The sequence below is a fragment of the Littorina saxatilis genome, linkage group LG12 (assembly GCF_037325665.1).
Source record: "Littorina saxatilis isolate snail1 linkage group LG12, US_GU_Lsax_2.0, whole genome shotgun sequence".
Taxonomy (NCBI): Eukaryota; Metazoa; Mollusca; class Gastropoda; order Littorinimorpha; family Littorinidae; genus Littorina; species Littorina saxatilis.
The window spans coordinates 24,348,274-24,372,681 of record NC_090256.1 but is presented as its reverse complement, the minus strand read 5'-3'; the positions used below and the strand labels follow the sequence as shown (position 1 = coordinate 24,372,681).

Below are 24,408 nucleotides of genomic sequence, written 5' to 3'. Positions count from 1 at the left end.
TTCCAACACATCACCGTGGTTAAAGAACGACTAAAACTACTAAAACATACTAGATGTGTATTCCGGTAATATAACCAGCTGCTAAAACATAGTCTGGCTTCATCGCGTCACAGTGGTGTCACCATACTAAAACCCACTCTATAGATCACAGTATGTAATGTCAGCTACTAAAAGCATACTCCTAGAACATCCTAAAACGTGTCACAATCTGTAGAGTTCATTTACCGGTTATTAAAAGCCAGGACAGCCTGGGGGTAGAAACTGTTTCTGAGTCTTGCCGTACGGCATCTGAGGGTTCTGAGCCTGCGCCCCGAGAGCAGAGGCTGGAAGAGATGACCAGCCGGGTGTGTGGGATCCTGCATGATGGACCTACATTTCCTCATCATGCGCAGGATGTGAAGGGAGTCTATAGAGGGGAGATCTCTGCCAATGATCCTGCTGGCAGCCCTAACGACCTTCTCCAGTTTTTCTTTCTCAAACTGGCAGGAGCTGCTGTACCAAACCGTGATAGAAAAGGTAAGGAGACTCTCTACAGCAGCCCTGTAGAACTGGGACATGATGGAGGAGGACACTTTGAACTTCCTCAGCTGTCTCAGGAAGTAGAGACGCTGATGGGCCTTCTTTACTGAAAGGTCAGTATGAACAGCCCAGCTAAGGTCATTGGAGATGGTCACCCCTAGAAATTTGAAGGAATCAACCTGCTCTACGTTCTCACCGCTGATGGTGAGTGGTAAGAGGGGAGTCTTTTTCTTCCTACTGTCAAAGAACATCTCCTTGGTTTTGGTGACGTTAAGGTCAAGGTCATTAGCCACACACCAGCCCGACACTCTCGCAACCTCCGCTCGGTACCCCGACTCATCCAACATATAAATATGTTATATTTGGATTAAAAACAAGCTCTGAAAATTAAATATATAAAAATTATTATCAAAATTAAATTGTCGAAATCAATTTAAAAACACTTTCATCTTATTCCTTGTCGGTTCCTGATTCCAAAAACATATAGATATATGTTTGGATTAAAAACACGCTCAGAAAGTTAAAACAAAGAGAGGTACAGAAAAGCATGCTATCCTTCTTAGCGCAACTACTACCCCGCTCTTCTTGTCAATTTCACTGCCTTTGCCATGAGCGGTGGACTGACGATGCTACGAGTATACGGTCTTGCTGAAAAATGGCATTGCGTTCAGTTTCATTCTGTGAGTTCGACAGCTACTTGACTAAATGTTGTATTTTCGCCTTATGCGACTTGTTAGGTTTTGATGTGTCCTACAAAGTTGTCCTTCCTTCATTCTTGTAAATGTTGATGGAGAGAGGTACTATTTAAGGCCCCCATCGCTAAAACTGGCACATGTAATGCTTAATTGTTCAAAAGGTGCATGCTATACATCTGGTTGATGTATAAAATAAAACTAAATGTTATACATGCCAGTGTTGGACAGGACTTCTTGTGTGTCAGCAAAGGGATAGTTACACCATTCAACTTTGCCTCTTGCAATCCTGCCTGTGGTACATACCATGTAATAGTCCAACCTACCACTGTATTCAGGGTGTGGCAAACTGCGTTCTGCTTTGGCGTGCAGCAGGGTGGGTTCTATTGTCAAAATTGTGGCCCAGACCAATCATGTGCAAAACCAATGAACCAATTAAAGACGGACATACACCTCACTTTCAAGCAATGTTTGTGTGTAGCTAGTGGTATTCAGAAACAATTGCAGGGTGTAACACTTAACAATCTCTTCATGCAGGGGAATTGTACTGGTTCAAGAGGTCCCTCTTCTACTTGTGGTTTTGGGTCTGTGTGCATACAGGGCTGTGTGTGTGTGTGTGTGTGTGTGTGTGAAAATTCAGCAAACATCCTTCTGCCCTTTACACTCAGTCACCACCAAATCCACTGCAATTTAAAGTTTTATTTTAAGTCACTGGTATAAAGTTTGACAAGCAGGATCAATAAAAGTGTTACACTATCACAGCACATAATCTTGCACAACCACTTCCAATGGTTTTGAGAAGTAACAAATACTTCATTTCCCCTCATGTAAAGTTCTGTGAACTCAAGCTGCACAACAACTTATGCAATCTCAATTTTCAGACTTCCTAGTACTTGCACTCAGCTCAATAAAAAAAAAATCATCAAATACTGTTTCAACCATGATACACAAATAATAAGCCCTTTCTTTTAATCAAATCAGCTTTGTCATCAATGCAACTTTCATTTAAATTCACAGAAGAAAAAAAAAGATTGTTCCCAATGAAAACTTATCAGCATTTACACTGAAGACTTTTTGCTCAAAACTTGAACTGTAATGGAAAATTTCAATAGTAAATTTTCATTTGATTAATACTTACCCAATTCTCATAAATGCATTGACTTTAATCTCACATGCTAGATGTAAAAAAACTACTCAAATTACCTGCCCTTGCAAGGGTGGTAACCAAGCTAAAAACAGACGCCATAGCCGTTACCCATAACCCACCGCGCACCACGTGAGCGCCGGCATCCGAAATAATCATTCGAGACTTCTCAAAAACCCTTAGGTAGCGGGGATGGATGGGAGGGTATTAACTATGAGAATTGGGCAAGTATATTAATCAAATGAAAATTTACTATTGAAATGTTCCATTAAATTACATATTCTTACCCCAATTCTCATAAATGCAGATTGCTCCTAAAGGCGGAGGGAACTTACTTATGTCCCTGAGAGAACCTGTCCTGCAGAAACTAACGAGGGCAAGGAAATTGCCCCTTCAAGTTAAGAGCAGGAGATGTCCAGGAGGTAAAAAATGAATGAACACGTATCGGACCTCCAAAGAGCTGTTGGCAAAACTTCGCATAGGCGACAGGAACACCACCAGCGAGAGAAGAACCCCAGGCTCTGGACTCCTGTAAAGGAAACAGAGGGAGGACTGAACGCCCCCCCCCCCCCCCACCCCTGTGTTCAATAAGCCACCACCCATAGGACTGTCCTATGAAAGTAGCAACACCTCCTGTGAGAGTCAATAAAGAGAAGCCTCTTTCACTTCAATCAATCAATCAATGAGGCTTATATCGCGCATATTCCGTGGGTACAGTTCTAGGCGCTCTGCAGTGATGCCGTGTGAGATGAAATTTTATACGGCCAGTAATTGCAGCCATTTCGGCGCATAATTACCTTTCACGGCCTATTATTCCAAGTCACACGGGTATAGGTAGACAATTATTAACTGTGCCTAAGCAATTTTTGCCAGGAAAGACCCTTTTGTCAATCGTGGGATCTTTAACGTGCACACCCAATGTAGTGTACACGGGGGGGGAGTTCGGACACCAAAGAGAGTCTGCACACAAATTTGACTCTGAAATAAATTTCCGCCGAACCTGGGATCGAACTCACGCTGACAGCGGCCAACTGAATACAAATCCAGCGCGCTACCAACTGAGCTATATCCCCGGCCGTGTAAAGAGATAAGAACATGAGCTTTTGGCTCTTATTTCCAATTGACTGAGCGCTCTGAATCCGCCACCCGAATCCCGACCAGCAGTTGTGTCAAAACACAAAAGGAGGGGAGACGGGGGAGGCAGCGCACTAAAACTCCTGCTGATAACACCGCCAAGAGTGAGAGTGAAAAGCGTGATCAGTCTCTGCCTGCCAACCCAAACCGCCCACTTGACTGAGGTTGGTAGTTGGCACAGCGCCCTGCCGAGAAGGAGGGCGAGTGGGGGTACGAGACAAAACCAAGCCCGGCCAGCCGTACCCCACCCGCTGTGTGAGAGAAGCATCCCAGTGCTGCGAACCAGTCTGCCTGGTTTGAGCCACGCCGCGCCCCCAGTGGGGAGGGGGGTGGTTCGACCAAAGAGTGTAGCCCTACGGAGCCCCTGGAGGGGGGAGAGACGGGGTGAGAGACGCAGCCGTAAACGGCCGATCCCTACCTGTCCACCTGCTGACGTCCAGTAGCCCCACCACCCACCCACCCCGCGGGGGGGGGGGGGGGGGGGGGGGGGGGGAGCGGGCAAAGACAGGCGGGGAGAAGGCCCCCTCTCCCAACGGAGAGAGTGCTCGTGAACAACCCAGTACTACCAGAGGCAGAAAGGGTTGAACCGAACTGGCCATTTGCACCAGACCACGGTGCATACCGTAGGTAATCAGAGGCTGGTAGGGAGCAGGCCCCCCCTCCCGAAAGGAGAGGGTGCTCGTGAACAACCCAGAGCCACCAGAGGCAAAAAAGGGCTGAACCGAACTGGCCATTTGCACCAGACCACGATGCGAAGCTGCCAAGGAGTACGCCGCCACAGTGGGCGGGCTGATCGTGCCTGAAACAGCTGAGAAATAAACACATATTTCATCGTTAAGTCCCCCGAAAGTGGAAGACACTGACTGGTTCTCCTTAAGAGAGGAGGGCTAGGAAGAAAAAACGAAACCATAATTATCCGCACAAACAGCTACTACAAAAGCAGTACTACTCGCAGGGTCGACGACCCGCACAGAGGTTTCTAAAAAGGGCTAACAGCCTTATTCACTTCCTGCCTAGCCCTAAGTTACTGCTTGCTATCGGCCATCTTGTAAATGGCCGAAATCGTAGTCCACTAAAAAAGTAAATTTCTGAAGCGGCTGTAAACAAGCAGCTAACAAACAACAATTCAATTCAATAAAAAGGGCAGGTCTCACCAAAAGAAAGGCGAACAGGTAAAGGCCCCCCCAAGCCCATAACGTCACAAAGAATTGGGAAAGCCAAGTGAGCAGACGAATTCCGCACGTCTGACGTGTGTCGTCGAAAGTCGAGAAAGATTATTCCGGATGCCGGCGCTCACGTGGTGCGCGGTGGGTTATGGGTAACCAGGTGGGACAGGGCATAGCAAGGGCTATGGTGTCTGTTTTTAGCTTGGTTACCACCCTTGCAAGGGCAGGTAATTTGAGTAGTTTTTTGACATCTAGCATGTGACATTGAAGTCAATGCATTTATGAGAATTGGGTAAGAATATGTAATTTAATGAATCTTTACATTAAGCAAGCATCAGCATGACAGAGAAAAACAGATGTCCAACAAAAGAATTAACATCATACATAGAACATCAAGGTATTGGTCCATGTGGTTGACCCTCATTTACCAACATGCTGAGGTGACTGAAAGCCATCAGCAAGAAATAAATTCCCCTAAGGAACCCACTCACTGTTATTCATATACACACACTCCACAGTCGAACGCGTTCCTTATACAACAGTACTTTGCCCAAACTTGCCATTGCACAATAAGTATTAAAGCAGCAGTTAATTAATCACAATATACAGCTGGCAAAGGTAGCAGTCACTTAAGTGACAGTGGGAGGTGGAAGATTTTGACCATCAACACTACCACCTCTCAGTCTCAGCAATAAGCACCAACACATCAGTGACATGTCAAATAAGACTCGGACAGAAAGAAGGGTCCACACATATAAGAGAACAATTATTACCTTGTTGACCAAACACACATACTTCAAGCTTCTTTCCCCCAACAAAAGGTCACAGCAACATCAAAAATATGGAATTGATAAAATGTTATATGAGACGGCCCATGTAGACAAACTCTGATGTCTGGTCTGCAGCAGCAGGTGCTGGGATAAGGACAAAGCCGAGTTTGGTGTAGAAGTCCACCATGAACTTGTCCCCACTGTTGAGTTTTGTGTGCACCCCTTTAGATCCAGCGGCTTTTATGGCACACAGGGCAGAAGCAAGAAGTCGTTGAGGAACAGCAGGGTCGTAGACACGGCTGAACATCACGTCCATGCGCACAACTGAAGGGTAAGAGAGGTAGACATCCTCCCTCACTTCCAAGGACTCAGTGTGGAAGCTCAGCATGATTTTCTGCAGGGGAAATAAATATTCAAATGAGTCCACAAAACAAAAGTCAAGTCAAACCTGTCTATAACGACCACCCAGCTAAAAGTGGTTCTTAGAGACAGGTGGTCGTTATGAAAAGGTGAATTACATAGTAATGAACCTTGTCGGGGTCTTTGAAATGGGTGGTTGCAATGAGCAGGTACGACTGTTACCAAAACTTGAAAATGAAGAAGTTTGATAGAAATAGAGGATGTTGGGAAATAAGTGCCGGGTTTGTATGGGTTGTGAAAGAGTGTATACTTACTGGGGAAAGCGAGGGACTAACAACGCAACACTTACTTCTGCTGGACTGAGATTCTCTTGAGCTGGTCTGGAATATTTGTCTTGCATGGCTGGCACCCAAGCTTGGTTGCTTTTGGTGGCTAGGTCTTGGGCATCAAGAGCTGCCATGGCGTATCCACACATACTATGCTCTCCCTCCACCACAAAGCAGAATTCAGGACTGAAGGCCAAGAAGCTCCCAACCAGTCTGCACAAAAAGGACAACATCGGTTACAACAGAAAATTGCTTTTCTAATTCTCAGAGAACAAAACTAAAACTTAAATAGATCAAAAAGCACAGACTGCATCCCTATGCTATTTGATCTCAAATTTCACAGTTCTAAAATACCTAAATTTTCAATGTAACTGTATAACTCTTTCACTGACTGTAGAACGTCACCTGTAACTTACTTTAACGGGCAAAAAAACATGCAATAAACAAAAACAGAAAAGGGAAAGAAAAAACAATGTGTGTGGGTGGTGTATTCATTTATACATCAACTGCACACTGTAAGTTGTCAATTCAGGTCAATACAGGAAATGTTTTGTATACAAACATTTCCTGGCGGCGAACCGGTTATTGGTTAATATGTGTCCAATTCTTAAAAAAAAAATCAAAATTCTCATTTCTTTTCTGAAAAGTTTATCAATTACCTGTCGCCAAGAAGATGTGGAAATTCAGAGAAGGCTTCTGATCCATCCATGCCATCATCACAGGTCTTCAGGCATATGTCGTAAACTGAAGTCTGCAATACATGTACAATGATCCATGAAATGAAAATAAATATGTGCTGAAAAATCACTGATCAAAGTGTAAGTATTTTAGTTTATAAAAAGAGTTTCAGTTCATTCAAGAAAGAAAGATGCCTAGATAAGCTGCAACATGATAACATCACCCAACAAGTTCTCAATAAAGTTAGGCATCTAAAATTGTTTCTGCCAACTTTTAAATAAAGATAAATGCTGTACAGTGGTACCTCCCTTTACGACCCCTCTCTTTTACGGGTCCCTCAATATTACAACCGACTTTTCTCTGACGGATTTTTTCTCCTTCTTTGTCTTAGTATTTCTCACTTCCATATTACGTTCCCCTCTCTGATACGACATATGACCGTCCAAACGTGAACTTATATTGACTTTTTCCAAAATTATCACGGGTTTGGTTTACTCTGACGTATATCTCCAGATGAGTCAGTACGTGATACGGACACAAACACGTGCTGAAATCCTGTACGTGTACAACATCACTTTGGCACGCAAACGGCTAAAGCCATGGTTTTTCATTTCTATTCCAGGTCATTACTTTATTTTGACAAGATAAAGGTCAGTTGCCATATATCTGCTTCATTTTGCAAAGAACTGTGCAGTGTGCAGGAATTCCTACCTTATAAACATGCAAAGTTACAGAAACGTCATGAAAGTAATCCGCAGATCGAACCAAAACCGAAAGTTGTGGTGACGTCATGATATTTTGCAATGTACGTCCAAGAAGCTCGTGCACATGTGTTCTGCCTTGCTAAAAACAATGGCTGACGAACATAGTTTCGAAATCTGGAACTGGTTTCCCCCCCCCCCCCCCCCCCCCCCCCCCCCCCCCCCCCGATCCGTGACAGAGTGACGCGATATACAACCACGCGTTCGTTTGAATCAATAAATTCTCATCAGAATCCCGTCAGTGAAGTTTGAAGGTGAGTAGTGTAGTCTTCTAAATTACTCAACACCGTGGACAGTCCGAAGTGCAGTTATGTCCCTTGAATGAGCGAGTCAAAGGTGAAAACTGACGCTTTTCGCTACAATTTTACATCAGTTTCAACACACTGCCGCGGTTCTTAACTTCTGTAAAGGCCTACAAGTTTTTGAAACAAGCGTTTGGGACACTTCTTTGTTTTTAACCAAATTTGTGCAGGGTATTGTATGATTAAGATTAGCATCTGGTATCGAGATCGATGTGCATGGACCGCATGCTTTCGTTCGACCTCAGTGTGTTTATTTGCAAACCTTAATCCACAAGTTTGTTTATTTGCTTAACGCCCAGCCGACCACGAAGGGCCATATCAGGGCGGTGCTGCTTTGACATATAACGTGCGCCACACACAAGACAGAAGTCGCAGCACAGGCTTTATGTCTCACCCAGTCACATTATTCTGACACCGGACCAACCAGTCCTAGCACTAACCCCATAATGCCAGACGCCAGGCGGAGCAGCCACTAGATTGCCCATTTTAAAGTCTTAGGTATGACCCGGCCGGGGTTCGAACCCACGACCTCCCGATCACGGGGCGGACGCCTTACCACTAGGCCAACCGTGCCGGTAAATAATCCACAAGCAGTTATGGGGCTTGATTAAACAAGCAAGACAACTGTGTGGGTAAATAATTGAATAAAAAACTGTTTACCATAATCAATTAAGGAAAGAATAACATTACTTTGTGCCGGCGGCATCAATCAAAACGCCCATGCCATTTTGATCATTGGGGGACCCGGACATAAACGAATCCTCCATTACCCCTCCATATAACGACCGAATTTCGGTTACATTTTCAAAGTCGTTAGACAGACGTACCACTGTATCATTGTTAGCAGCACTACTATTTTCTGTTCACTTTGTTTTTCGCCAGCCTCGTGCAAGAGGTCACCAGATAGGCGGTCATGCCCCCCCCCCCCCCTTAAAACAAAACCCACCGCTGCTGATACACTCTGGAAACTAACTTTAACACATCGATAATCAAAAAACTAACCTGATCCTCCTGTTTGTAGGGTCTGTTCCTGTAGAGAGCTTGGATAACCCAGTCAGGAGTTTTGATCAGGAACAAGTCATGCGTTGCACATATAGGCAACAGACGCTAATACAAAGAACATAGCAACAGATAAGTACATTTTCCCCAGGGAGAACGCAGCGCAGCGCAATGCGGACGCACAAGCAATAATGTTAAATATTTTGGATGATGCAAATGTTGGCATATAACAAATCTACCTGACTTTTAAAAATTATAGGTAAACCAAAAATTTGCAAATCACATTTTAAGAAACCATGTTATACAGCTTTAAAAAAACTGTAGCTAATAACAAAAACTAATTTTTCAACTCTTTATCTCTTTCTTATAAAGATGCCATTGTCATGCAGGCAATAACGTCAATAAAACAATCATCATTTATTTTAGAAAATAAATATTACTGCTTCACGCACTAATTTTGCTAAACATTAGCAGCTGTTCCTCCTTCCCCCCCCCATCTAATTTTAATATATGTAAGCCAAGATCATCAGCCCAATAATGGATGACATCTTTTCTAGCACAGTGGAACCCCCCCTTTTAAGACCTAAAAAAATCTGAGAAAATCAGGTCTTAAAAAGGAGGGAGTCTGAAAATGGGGGGTCTTAAAAGGGGGGTTCCACCGTAGTTATGAACAAAAACTGTCTTCTGTTATCACATTCTGATTCTTTCATAGAAAATATTGCTTTTATGACAAAAATCTGGAAATAGCTGAACCTTGCAATTTGACAATAGAAAATCTGGTATACCAAAAGTTGCACCATGACATACCAAAACGAATCACCCTAATAACAAAAACACATACAATGTCCTTTTCGTGACCACTGCTTCAAAGATTGCACCAGAATCTCATACACCAAGCTACTCTCACTGTTATACTCTGCAGACCGGGTTGCAACCTTCATGATGGAACTGAACCTGGCAATGACAGATGTCAAGAACACAATGCCTGAGTTTAGTCGTGTATGCACTGTTCTCTATCACCCTATTTTCTTCCAGGGTGGACTGGGTGGCCGAGTGGTAACGCACTTGCGCTCGGAAGCGAGAGGTTGCGAGTTCGACCCTGGGTCAGGGCGTTAGCAATTTTCTCCCCCCTTTCCTAACCTAGGTGGTGGGTTCAAGTGCTAATCTTTTGGATGAGACGAAAAACCGAGGTCCCTTCGTGTACACTACATTGGGGTGTGCACGTTAAAGATCCCACGATTGACAAAAGGGTCTTTCCTGGCAAAATTGTACGGGCATAGATAAAAATGTCCACCAAAATACCCGTGTGACTTGGAATAATAGGCCGTGAAAAGTAGGATATGCGCCGAAATGGCTGCGATCTGCTGGCCGATGTGAATGCGTGATGTATTGTGTAAAAAAATTCCATCTCACACGGCATAAATAAATCCCTCCGTCTTGAATATGTGCGCGATATAAATTGCATAAAAAAATAAAAGATAACTAAAAAAATCCCTGCGCTTGGAACTGTACCCACGGAATACGCGCGATATAAGCCTCATATTGATTGATTGATTGATTGATTGATTGAAATAGAAGGGGCAAGGGGTGAAAATGATCCTCATGTGTGCGAGTGTTTGCGTGCGAGCGACTGAAGTCCATGTTTGAAGAAGAGTTATTATATTAATAACTCAAACCACCACCTCCTTGCTGCAATGCAAATGTCCCAGGTACATTTTTGTCTCTCACACAATGGTAGATGAACGTCAAAGATCTACTGAATGAAGGGTATAAAGAAAACTGTTCACAGGAATTTTCTGCACGAAATGAGCGAACAGTGAGAGTAACTTGGTGCCTTCTAACCTCACCAGCCACTGAAAAACACACTGTGGCTTTGACTGTGTTTGACAAAAATATCATTCAATACATCACCATGAGCATTTTATGATTTACTTCTTGTAAATACCAAAGATTGCATATTTTGTGGAACAAAAAGTTCCCACCAAATGGTAAATCATTCCATCTACTTTGTCCATTACCTCGAACTGCAAATTGCAGATAGCATGGACAAAGCAGCTACTAAAATTTTGTTCTATTTCTGATGATTAACTCAATATAGAATGAGCAACATCACAAAAGATACATCTGTGGTATTACAAAAATGAACAAATTCAACTCTTTAAAATATTTGTTCTCAGACTAACTCCTCAGAAAAAATGTAAATCAATACTCTGCTGACAAAAAACAATATCAGAACAGCTTTGCAACCAATAAATCAACCTGAAGGCACTGTCAGAATGGACAATTCAAGCATCTCCAGAACCGATTCACAAAAACTGACTAAAGAAAACTGTCCGATAAATTTTGTAATTGTAGTGCCAATCTCAGAATTTTCAAAATCAAATAATTATCCTGTCTTAAATTGTCCAAACAGCAATGCCTGCAGATTACAAAAAGAAATTATCATTAGTCATCACCAACTGCTGGAAAAACAAAGGTATTTTTTAGTGAGATTCTGGTACTAATCAACTAAAACAGCAGATGAAATAGGACTTGCAGACTTGACAAAAGCGCAGCGCAAAAGCAGACGCAAGCGGCGTCAAATCGCAGTCATCGCAGCGCACGCTCTGAGCAGCATACATACTTGCAACTCGGCCTGCAGACCACCACGGAAAACCCATGGCTCTTGGTCACCACTGGTAAAGATTTCTCTATAGCCCTGAGAAAACCCTGTTTAGTTGGGATAGAAAGAAGAAGAAAAACATTAGTGTTGTTGTAGTATTACTGCTGAAAACTTAGTAAAGGAGAAGAAAATGAAAAACAATCACTATAAGCTTTGTTGACTATTTTGTAATTGGTTTTTTAGTCTGGTTTTGTCCACACTAGCATTAGTGTTTAACAATCACCCCTATCTGTTCCACAAGAAAACTCTGAAAGCATCTTTATTAATACTTTGGATGAATGAAAAGCCCAAAACAAAGCTCAGACTGCATAGTGAAAATTAAGTCCACAAAAGCTCCTTCGAACCCACAAAGTCATACAATTTGTTGCATCAGTGTTAACAAAGAAAGCTTATGTAATTCTTTGACTCGAAAGCATAGCCTCGCACAACTTGACAGCAAAAATCTGCATGCAATTTTTGTGTGTGTATAATTTATGTTGTTTTTGCAGTCAGGCTAACCTGTTTCAGTTTTCAGGACATTCAGGTGGTTTTTTTAACAATGACAAACAGCATGGTGACTATTGGCTTATCTCAAACACTGTCCAAGGTGGTCAAATTCTGAAATACTGTGCAAGCTTCTTTAAAGGAACCACAGAAACACACTGCTCCTGCAGTCCACTTGATCAGCTAATATTCGTCATTATACGGAACAAATTTCATCAGAGCATGAGGCAAAATCGTGCTTTGAAATATCAATCAAAAGGCAGTAATCCTGAACAAGTAGAGACTTGGTGTTTCTGTGGTCAACATGAAAGAGTCTTGCACGACCATGAAATCAAGGTGTTGCCTTCATTATAAGCATGAAATAGGCCAATAAGAAAATACTTCACAATCATGCTGTTTCTCCATGCACAAAAATCAGCTAACAAATACATGTAGTACACACTTTCTTTTGCTGCCAAATGTGTGTTAATGATACAACCTTAAAACAAAAAAAATCATCAGAAACCTTGTCATTTTGCTATAAAATTGTATTCGATGTCATTATTTGTCAATATGGCAGACGTTAGAACTTGGTTAGAATCAAAATCTGAAGTAAGAAGATTGACAGTAAGCTCATCTCTCTTTCTCTGTCCTTGAATTCATAATAAAACACATCAAAACTTTACATTATCAACAACCAACCAAAAATCAATGACAATAAATTTCACCAAAAACATGGAAGAGTTTGTGTGTACTCTTTCATGGTGTGTGGAATAAACTAAGTGGCACAAGTGTGCCCATTGTATTAATGCATGAAAATGAAAGTCATAATCTAAAGTAAGGAAAATTTCACATATTATGAAGGAAGTTAACTAAATTTTTGGTACAAGAAAAACTGACCACAAGCACAGTAAAATGAAAATTTCAAATATCCCTTAAACATTTTGAAGATGTCTCCTGATGTTTCTTTTAGCCTTGAAACAAAATTGCTGCCATGGATGAACTTTTTTTTCCCACAGATGACCACACAGCTGTTAGATTCTCTTGATATCTTGTACTGACATCACAATAAAATCCACAAAGTTGGCATATTACTAAATTGCACCCCTCAAAACAATTATTTAAATCAAATTACTTGGGTTAATAAAGATACCTCTATACTCTTTAAACACACACACAAAATTGTCATGATACACTTATTTGTGCTTATTTGGAAAAAAAAAAAAAATATACGCAAACCAAAAAAGGAGATGAAGGGAGATGGGTCATAAATGTTACAGTAGATAAAAATAGATGAAAGCTTGAATCAACAATGTTCCCATCTTTGACAAACAAGGAGAAACAGAGGACTAAGTTTAGTGAGGAAGAATAGGCTGTATTTGAAATACCTACATGTCGCATATTCAGTTGCAGTCAATGCCGCAGTGTTGGAGACCACGCCCATTTCTGAAACAGAATGGAACCATTTTAATCATAACATACCACAAGAAGCATGAAACAGAATGGAACCATTTTAATCATAACATACCACAAGAAGCATGAAACAGAATGGAACCATTTTAATCATAACATACCACAAGAAGCATGAAACAGAATGGAACCATTTTAATCATAACATACCACAAGAAGCATGAAACAGAATGGAACCACTTTAATCATAACATACCACAAGAAGCATGAAACAGATTCATTAAAAAAAATATGAAAAGAACATTGCGAAAGTGTACACACCTACAACAGTTCACTAAAAGGAAATACCGTGTTAGTGGTTACTACCGTATTTGACGGACTACAAGCCGCGACTTTTTTTCAAAAAAATCGCATTGCGGCTTATAAAAAGATGCGGCTAAAACGTTACCTAAACTTGAATAGCATTCACCTAATGGAAGTCGCCGCGGATTTTCATTTCGCTCGATTAGCGATTACCGGTACTTTATTAGCTCTCTAACTCAAGACTCGACGCTTTTCTCTTTCTTTCGCGAATCTTCGTTTGTCAACAAGTCGTCGTGACAAGATAGCGTACAGAGAAACACCGGATGTATCAGGATCTCGCGCGTGCGAAATTTCGTTTTTTTGTGTCTCGCGATAGTTGGAGGAGCGAGAGCCGCCATGTTGTGTTTTTGTCTGCTCGAAATGTGCGCAAAAGTCGTAAATCATCCAAAAAAAGCTTATTCCGGGCAGGACTACATGTGTGTGTTGGTTACAAATTGTGTGTGTGATATTTTTCTTCAAACTTTTTCACTTTTCTTCTTTGTTTCACTTGTTTATTCTCGGAGCCGATTTCGCCAAATACCGTACTTTCATTTGCCTGGTTGTTTTGATTGATTGACACGATCTGATTATATTTTTTTCGACGGCGGCTAATATAGTGACGCGGCCTATACGTGGCTCGTCCCAATTTTTTCTTAAAAAGTTGGGGGTGCGGCTTATAAAACGGTGCGTCTTGTAATCCGTCAAATACGGTAGTCTTAATTTTCACACTTCCACATTACACACTACAAGTTCTAAAGCAACATCAAATAACGTGAATTGGGAATGAAGGCAGAAAAATAGAGTACAAAATGTCCTTTAAAGCTTACAGGCAAAAGTGAGCCAGCTTACATGAACTATAACCCTTTCCGCACCAGAGCAGAGCGCCCAATACTGCCCGCTCAAGCTCCCATTGTATGCAGATCCCTGAAACATCCTCTTTACACAATAATACCGAAGTAATATATATTATCTGTTTCCACTTCTTCTGGCTTCCTGCAAAGTTTGAGTATTCATAATTTTGGAAAACTTGCACTAGTTACTGTGCTACAATTTTCATAAGTTTGAAATTGCCCGAGGGACTTTCCATACCACAGGAGGAAATAGGTTAATTGATGGTATGAAGATGAAGAGCAAGATATTCACCTAGCCATTTGACGTAGGCCAGACAAATGCCCAGGACACCGTGCATATCCCACAGGTAAGCGTAGAGGTCGTACAGCACAGACTTGTTGGGCCCCATGAACAGGTGTGTAAGCAGCACGTCAACAGCCTGGACCTTCTTCTCAAACTCCTCCAAGTGTTGTCTCCACTCACTCGCCTGTGCAGCCATTCGCATACAAATTACAAACATAATCAAACAGGTTCAGTCAATTATATTACTATATACGAGTTTAGAATGACAGCTACTTCTATTTTTAGACTGAATGCCAGCCATCACTGAAAAATCCTGAAAGGCAACGTAAGAATTTACGAGAAGATCCCTCATCAACTTCTGCATAGAATGCCATATATTATAAACAGGTAAACAAAGAGTTCAGTTTAGCGAGGAGCAGAAATTAACGCTATTCACCATCCTGAAACACCTACCAACCTTAAAGAACTCTTGCAGTCAGCTATTGGTAGCACACGGCTTTATTCGTACAACCATCCCAACAGCCCCTGGTGGTTAACACAATGTACAAACAGAAATAATTGTCAGATCAGGAAGTTACTGTACCTTAGCTGCGTCACAGTTTCCATGAATACAGTGTGCATTAGTCAACAGCCAGTGAAGACTGTGAAGGAGCTGAAGTGAACTTGTGCCATGTTCAAAAGGTGTGTAAAATAGGTCAACCATCAAAGTAACATCCTGCGCAGTGAGTAGGCCGGAAGTGAGCACTGTGTTCACTGTCTGTGCCTGAATGCAGTCCTTGCAGCTGTCTTCAAGCAGCATTTGTTCATCCAAAAGGTCAACAGTGTTTGTGGACAAGACGCTATGCTCAGCCTTCACCACGTTGAGGTTGGACAGCACTGGTACTGTATTAGAAGGCTGCACACCATCCATGGGTTCGATGTCACAACTACTGTCAGAAGCTGCGTCTGAGACTTCAGAAACGGGTTCTTCCACAAGACTGTTGATGGGTTGTGCCAGTGCCTCTGGCTGGAGAAATGAAGGGTTTAGTACAGGAGACAATTCAACGCTTAGATCAACTGAAGGAGCAGGCAGCACAGTTGCCCCGCTGTCCTCGGCTGGGAAGACTGGGAGAGCGAACGGAGTATTCGCAATAGCGGAGACAGGCAGCGTTCTTTTAGGTGGATCTCTGGATGCCGTGAGTTCTGTGAGCCACTCATTCATGGCAGTTTTCAAGGCCTGATGAGGTCGGTAATGACAGTCCCAAGCTGGCAGGTCATCATCTGAACTGAAGTCACTCTCTGTCTCTAACTTGATGTCAGCACTGACAGAACTCAATTTTCCACCTGCAAAATTACCATAAATTACAAAATAATGAATCCTTCATTAACATGTAACAGTTAAGTCCTAAAACTGTATCAGTGCATGCATGTTGTGAAAATACTTACTCAGCACTCCTACAAGAAGCAGCATGCATCCTTTGCAAGTTGATGGTGGTGAAATAAGATCTTTTTCCTTTTGACACCTACCCTCACCAACCTCTTCATTCAAGCATTCATTTGACAAAGCAGAGGCGTTAACCCACATCAAAAAGAAAGAAGTTTTTTATGACGTTTTTCTTCTTCATCTCACTTATTTTCAGTCACCACAAACATAAGAAAGTGAGAGAGAAATGGGCAGGTGCTGATCAAGTTTACAGACACTTACCTGAGATGATGTCTTTTTTCACGCCGTCAGGGTTTGACTTGCACCACTGACCGAGAGTGTGACAAGCTATGTAGTTGGCCTCAAATTCGCAGTTGGGGTTGGTCATGACGCCACGGAGGTATGGAATAATTTCAGACGATCTTCCAGCATAGGGCCCCAAGAAGACACGGCGAGGGTCGTAATCATTGGCATGGATGTTGTCCCAGATGACAGGCGATCGCTTCAGCATGGCAGTAATGTCTTCCAATGTCTGAATGGTGATTTTCTTGCTGACCACCATGCACCCTACAACAATCACACATTTCATACAAAGTCATGAATTTGTCAATACTGAACTTTACAAAGGATAAACACGCTATGGGAAAAATTAAGAAGACAGCACCACCATACAAGCCTAAACAGGGCGAATGGGGGGAAGCAGGACAAAAACAAATAAAGAGCATTTTTAGTTGCCACAATCTCAAGACAATGAAGAATTTTAAGTCCACATACCTGTCCACATGATATCAATGCCCGGTAACAGCTTTGAACCAAGAGTCTTCAGGTAGTCTGAGGTCAAGACAGTTGGCAACGCCCTGGTTGCACAGTACTCTGAAAACCAGACCTTTTGTTTGAAACACGAATAATTTATCCAACTCGTTATCTTATCATCCCCTAAAAACATCCCAGTATGTCATTATCAAACTAAAAACAGATAAGCAGTCTCGAGCAAATTGAATGCCATGGTCTTCTTAGACTATGAAACAAATTCTGGTCTGATGTTATCTGTCAGCTGAGCAACATGCTGCAGCCATGCGGTCGGCTGGCAGTATAAATATTGAGTGACCTGTTCAGTATGACAATCACAGGTCGATGCCAGACAGAAAAGATATTTTGATTACTCAAAACAATCCTTCAATATATATAACTTATTGCCTGAACATACCATGCAAAACAAGTGCTGTAGGAACACTTTCATTTTCATTGCAGTATTGTCTGATCGCTGGGAAATTTGGTGGAAAGCTAGCAGCAAGAGTGGTGCTGCCCAGGTGTTTGCGTGTTGAGGTATAATCAGCCACCTGCACATCTGGCAGAATGAGCAAGGTCTTTTACGTGCCACAGGGGTGGGACATGGATACCCTCTTTGAGTCTGCACTTAAAATTGCCCCTTGTCCATCTCGGCTCAGATCTGAACAAGTGACACGCAGATCATAAGTCCAATGCTCTACCAACTGAGCTAGAGGTGAAAAAAAACTTGCTGTAACAGATACTTGATAGCTAACCTGTAGGACAGAAGAGAAATTTGGGTTGACGAAGATGCTCATAGATCTCGTTGGTAATAGAGGCCTGCGCACAGGCAGAGGAGGAAAACACGCTCTGGTCAGCCTCCGACAGCTCTGGGTCAATGTCATCAAACAGGATGGCAAAGGCTTGACAACCAAATGCTGCCACCTGTAAAGCAGACAGACAAATTCATCACCATAGTTTACACTCTCTCTTGCTGCCTTTAACCTTATCAATTCAGCATTCACAAAGAGTCAACGTAAAACGTGACATTTTCATAAATCAATATTCATACAATTGACTGAACCGATTTCAAGCCACCACACGAACAAAATACAGAGGGAAAAGGCAGACTTAGCGCTTAAGAGCAATACCCTGCATGGATGTGTACACAGAGGTCCAAATCAAACCTTCAACACCCCCTGCATTTTCCGCACAATGTTGCCAACTTTATAGATCTCCTGTTCATCCACTGAATATCCCAAACTAACATTCTGGTAACATAGCATACAGCAGCCAAATTTGTTTGTTTGTTTGCTTAACGCCCAGCCGACCACGAAGGGTGATATCAGGGCGGTGCTGCTTTGACATATAACGTGCGCCACACACAAGACAGAAGTCGCAGCACAGGCTTCATGTCTCACCCAGTCACATTATTCTGACACCGGACCAACCAATCCTAGCACTAACCCCATAATGCCAGACGCCAGGCGGAGCAGCCACTAGATTGCCAATTTTAAAGTCTTAGGTATGACCCGGCAGGGGTTCGAACCCACGACCTCCCGATCACGAGGCGGATGCCTTACCACTAGGCCAACCGTGCCGGTATACAGCAGCCAAATGTGCAGTCATATATATAAATACTAGCTCAAAAACAAAGCTTCATCAAGGTTTTGCTTTACCTGTTCCAGTTTCCTTTTCAATGCCTGAACATCCTTTGCATTAGAAAAAGAGATGTCGAGCCCAGGTGAAATTGCATACACAAAGGTGACTCCTTTCTCACCAGCACTCTCTATCAGGCTGGTCAAACTATCTGAAAGCACACAACAAACAAAATGAGTTCTGATAGCTGCATTAACTGATGCCACAAGAGACAAGCTTCAAACGTTTTGTATTACATGTATGGATAACTATAAGGGTAAATCAAGCTACTAAACAGATGCACACATCCCATTTTTGGGGGAGTAAATTGATATGAGCGCGTACTTTCACCCACTTCTTCTTCCACAAAAAGTGACTGCAAGGTTCTTATTTATATTTTGTCAATTGTAATAGAATTGCAACTTGATTTCCAATGAGCATTAAGTTCAGGCAAAGCATTACATAATGCAGCACCCACATAAGGGTTAGCTTGTCAAAATTACAAGTGTTTCATGTGGAAAACATGTACACATTTAAGGTAATTCAAATAAAAACATTGTTTGTGATTTGATTCTGATAATAGCATCAGATCTTTGCACTGGCATGTGGCCCCCAATTGTGTATGTGTATTGTTCGGGTGGGGGGGGGGGGGGGGGGGGGGGGGCACACTTACCAGCTTCTTCCACAGAATACAGCTCCCGCCAGAATGCCCTGTGTTTGCAGTCATCTTTTGGTGCATACATGTAAGTGTTCAGATCCATTTTCTGCATCCTAAAAAAAGAGCATTTTCTTGTGCTGTATCAGTGTATGTCTTCTTACCAACAGAAATCAACCTTAAGACATTGAAACCATTAATCTGAAGGACCTACAAAATAAAGCAAAGTTCCACTGTTTGACTGCCATTTCTTTTTAAAGTTGGGTCAAGATGCATTTAAAACGCTCTTTACTTGTCAAATGTGAACTTTGAGCAATTATTGTGTCTAGTTTCAAAGCACATTTCCCAAACTAATATTACAGTTCTTCAGTTCAACACTGAGCATTTAAATTAAAGATGTATGCATGATAATGAAAATGTAGAACATGTTATTTCTATTCTCCATGAACACTCTACATGCCATTCCACAAAAACTGTAAACTTGAATGCAGTGGCTGCCATAACTCTGCCCGGCCATGCTCCGCCTAAACATGGCTGACTCTCTAGCCTAACAGTGTAATTCTCCATTGATCGTATCTAACTTCACACTTTCTAAACTGCCCTCTGTCTATGAGAAGAATGGTACAGGAAAGATTAATATGAAATCTCTACACAAATAAAGCACCAGAGAACAATTCATTTCTTTCTTTTTTTACAACTTCAAGTCCATACATTCCAGGTTGGGTTCTTTTCCACTTTAACGCGAGTAACAAATCTTACTGGAACCTTCAAAGCACTTTCGCTTTAAACAGGGATAGCGTTAACAAAAATGTTGTGTGTACTTGGAAACATTTCAAAACTCGCTGACATGTATTTTTTTCTCCAATGGTGCTGTGTACAATATATGCACAAAAACAATGTGCCACTTTTTTCCAATACTTATCCTACAGGAAAAAATGCATACCTTTAGCTATCAGACATATCAAAAACTAAGGTAGTGTTCAGTGACTATTGCATCTCTGGCAATAAACTTGCACAAAAGATTGTTTTCACATACAAGAGCCAGTATGCAAAAATATTGTTCTGCAGTGCATTCCCCCCCCCCCCCCCCCCCCCCAGTAAATGCATTACCATGATATGCACTATGCATGTCTGTAAAAACAAAAAGTGTGCATGGCATTTAGCCTAAACAAAACTCATAACAAAAATATAAAAAAAGTTTTTAGAAAGATTAGAACGCTAACAATTTTAACTCAGATATTTATAGCACACTGCTATCATGAATTTTGATTGCAAAGAGGATTTACCAGTTGAACAACGTTTTCCTCTGGTCTGCAGTCCAAGGCACACCATAGAAACCTGAAACCATAGAGGGGTAAATAAGCTCTTTAGAACTAACAGGTGACAAAATTACATTTCAAGTTAATGTTCTTGAGGTTTGGCACATGAAACAACCCATAGCCAGAGTACAGAAGTCAACTATAAAATATAATCTAATCTATATTAGTATAAAGCTCGTTATTTTGTGCATCTTGTGTGTCTGCGTATGATGACGAAAGAGTCCAAAACGGCTGAAACAATCTAAATGGGAATTTCAGAGTATGTTCCTTGCCATTTGGTCAAGTCATGGGGTAGGTTTTTTTAAAAAACAAAACATAAAAGGAGTCGTTAAAAAGGTCTGATATTAGCAGATATATCTTATAATTTTATAAGCTATCAAAGACCTTGCCCGTCTGGGCCGGCGTAACTTTGCTTGCAGAGTTGCTCTCTCCTCACTGCGTCGTTAGTTTTGACATGTGTCGAGTTTATGACGTTATTGTCCATTCTCTTCACTTTAGCTGGGCAAGTCTCCGTCTCGATCAAAGTCAGTCGGGGCTAGCCGAGAGTCTCTCTCTCTCTCTCCTACTACAGCCTGCAGGTATGTATTTACAGGTTCAGAAGCCGTGTACGCATGAAACCGCGCGCACATACTTGTGTATGTACAGTATGTTCATGTGTGCAACTGTAAGAGTATGTGCGCATTTGTGTGTGTCTGTGTAACTGTAACAACATACATGTACTGATGTAGATCAGCTTATCTTTTGACGTACAAGAGGGAAAAGTCATTCATTACAGACGGTTCAAAGAAATTGCTGAAGAAGTTTTTGAAAAAACAGAGTAGCTAATAAGTATTTATAATCCATTGCTGGCACCCAATGGCTCAAGCTAAGTTATGAGCAGAGATTGAAGTTCCTCAATATGCCAATCTTGGAGTACAGGAGGTTGCGAGGCGACATGATCGAGACTTACAAAATATTACACAAACTTTATGATGAATGTGCTACATGTACTAACTCACTTCTCCAGTTACAATACATGAGGGTTCCAGCACATGAGGGCATGATTATAAATTAATAATAAAAAAACTGTTAAGACTAACCTAGCTTTATCCTACATATGTTAGAGAGACACCCGTGAGATAATAATCGTTCAAATCACACGTGTGTATATCATGTAAATGAGGTCATGTCAAGCAAGTCTGGCAGGAACTTAATTTTCCACTGCTTATGATGCCAAAGTCACCGAGACAAACGTCATTATAGAAACAAACATTGCGCTCGCTAATTACCCTCGATGAATTTTTAGAACTAACACGTCACGCCACACTTTCAGAGTGACGTTTCTTTGCTTTGACGTAATATATTGCACGAGGCTTTAGAAGAGATCGAGGTTCCAAAACAAGCGTCTTCAATTCAGCTGCATCGACTGCAGGACATTTTCAGTAAAATACACGTAAGTACAGTATGTAGGATAAACAGAATACTACATGGCTTGCTGTTTCATACCAGATTTACACTCGTTGCTTTTTCAAATAGTGAACAGCTCGCAGTTCAATATTTAAAAAAACAACTCGTGTAAATCTGGTACGACACAGCAAGCCATGTAGTATTCTCTATGTATCATGTCAATTCCTGTATATGCCATCCAGATGCTTTCAACTTTTAATAGCATAATTTGATAAGGCCTAAAAAAAACAAGAAGAGCAAACGCTCGATCGAGTCACTTTCGCAGTTCTGAATATTATATGAGGCATCAGATGGACAGGAAGAAATTGCTATTCACAACACAATGAGTCACGTTCACATAAAATTTGAGCCCGGTCACTTTTATAGTTTCCGAGAAAAGCCCAACGTTAAGTTGTGTGTTGCCGAACAGAAAAGGCTAGTTATCTCCCTTGTTTTTCTAACGTTCGTAAAAGGCTACAGATGTAAATACTTTGATGTAAAGAATAATCCTACAAAGTTTCAATCACATCCGATGAACTTTGTCAAAGATATAAAATGTCTAATTTTTCCTTTGACGCTGACCTGTGACCTTGAAAAAGGTCAAAGGTCAACGAAACCATCGTTAAAGTGTAGAGGTCATTGGAGGTCACGACTAAACAAAATATGAGCCCGATCGCTTTGATAGTTTCCGAGAAAAGATATAAAATGTCTAATTTTTCCTTTGACGCTGACCTGTGACCTTGAAAAAGGTCAAAGGTCAACGAAACCATCGTTAAAGTGTAGAGGTCATTGGAGGTCACGACTAAACAAAATATGAGCCCGATCGCTTTGATAGTTTCCGAGAAAAGTCCAACGTTAAGGTGGTGTCTACGGACGGCCGGCCGGCCGGACAGACTAACACTGACCGATTACATAGTCACTTTTTCTCAAGTGACTCAAAAATAGGTGTGGTTACGGTAACCCGACCTACCCTATTTTTAGGGGCCGACCCTATAACTTTTTATTACATTTGTCAAAAAAAACACACACAAAAACAAGAAAACGAGTGCAGAAAACGCAATGAAAGCGAAAGCGCCCGAGTCGCACACTTATTTCCCTGTCAAGTACACGAAGTCGGTTTAATTTGTACACATTAGAAAAAAAAGTTTTAAAAAAAAGTGATTGCCTACCTTCCTACTCTATTTTTTTGGCTATGTTACCGTAACCACACTTATTTTTTTGTTTGGCCTAAGGGTATTTTGGTTCTCACCAGACTCCCTGAGAAAAGATACATTTGCCTGGATAAGAGGGGGGGAGGGGGTCCTGAACCCAGGCCCCCTTCCCCCCCACCCCTCATCTGTACTATTGTACTATTTGGTAGCGGAGGATGCAAGTCAGTGCACAGGCGGAAGGTATCGTTCACTGGACCACTACTTACATAGAAAGTCTTTCTATACATGTAAGTAGTGGTCCAGTGAACGATATCTTCCGCCTGTGGTCAGTGTGAGAATGAATAGTCTCAAGATCTCTTAAAGTCATGTACTCTTCTGAAGAACCTGAACCCTACAAAAACTGGAATGTATGAATCGTTCAAATCAAATATTAACAATAATAAACAGTTTCAGTCTTCATCGAGCTTCTACGAAGCAGACGAAACGAGCGCCATCTTTTGTTCTTATTTCGTTCATACCTTCCACAACACCGGCCGTAAAATCCCCGTTCATTTTGAATTTGCTGCCGTTAGAGTATGACAGGAGGTGACACAGTAGAGTATGCCCACGGTAGAGCAATATAAGTAGATCTGCTTTGGTTCAAATCCACAAAATAAACTAAATATTCCGTAGTTTTGTCTACTCAGATATTTTCGCATCTGAGAGCGACGACTCCACTACGCATGTCCAGCTAGCTCTAACCGGTCCAATCAGGTTTCTGCAGACATATAATGGTGGTTTGGGAAAAAGCTTCCGGAGTTTCTTTTTTTTTCTCCTTTATTTCTTTCCGTTTTCCTTTCCATATTAAGAACATTTTGGGAAATTGGCATCAGGGATTGCCATTGCTGCACCTGTTTTTACAAATATCCACTTGAGAATGTATGTCAGTAATGTGCGCGATACAGCTTTTGTTTTACATAAATGGAGGTCTCCCTATTGACGTCATCACTTCGTGCGCACCGGGGTTTGGAGGGCAAGAGGTCACCGCGCCGCTTAGCGAAAACGTGGAAGCGTGGTGCCGATCGCGAAGTTTCGCTGCGGCGATTCCGTATTTGCGTCGACGATTTGGTTAAATTTCATTCAAGATGGTGAATACTTGTTGCATAATGTTTTCTTTTTATCCGACACCTGAAAGACAGTATTAATTTGA

At 41.7% G+C, this 24,408-nt stretch overlaps 1 protein-coding gene across 1 annotated transcript; it reads right to left on the bottom strand.

Annotated features, from left to right (window-relative positions):
• Window positions 1-1,895: 1,895 nt before the first annotated feature.
• LOC138981581 (protein O-GlcNAcase-like) lies at window positions 1,896-23,944 on the bottom strand. The gene is made up of 15 exons (XM_070354548.1): window positions 23,738-23,944; window positions 20,611-20,662; window positions 19,343-19,440; window positions 18,711-18,841; window positions 17,808-17,976; window positions 17,038-17,136; window positions 16,546-16,830; window positions 15,445-16,184; window positions 14,871-15,045; window positions 13,368-13,421; window positions 11,475-11,560; window positions 8,855-8,959; window positions 6,771-6,862; window positions 6,135-6,324; window positions 1,896-5,819 (listed from the first exon to the last, which is right to left on the bottom strand). Exons 1-15 carry the CDS (start codon window positions 23,769-23,771, stop codon window positions 5,514-5,516), a joined length of 2,616 nt encoding a protein of 871 aa, XP_070210649.1. The 5' UTR covers window positions 23,772-23,944; the 3' UTR covers window positions 1,896-5,513.
• Window positions 23,945-24,408: the final 464 nt, after the last annotated feature.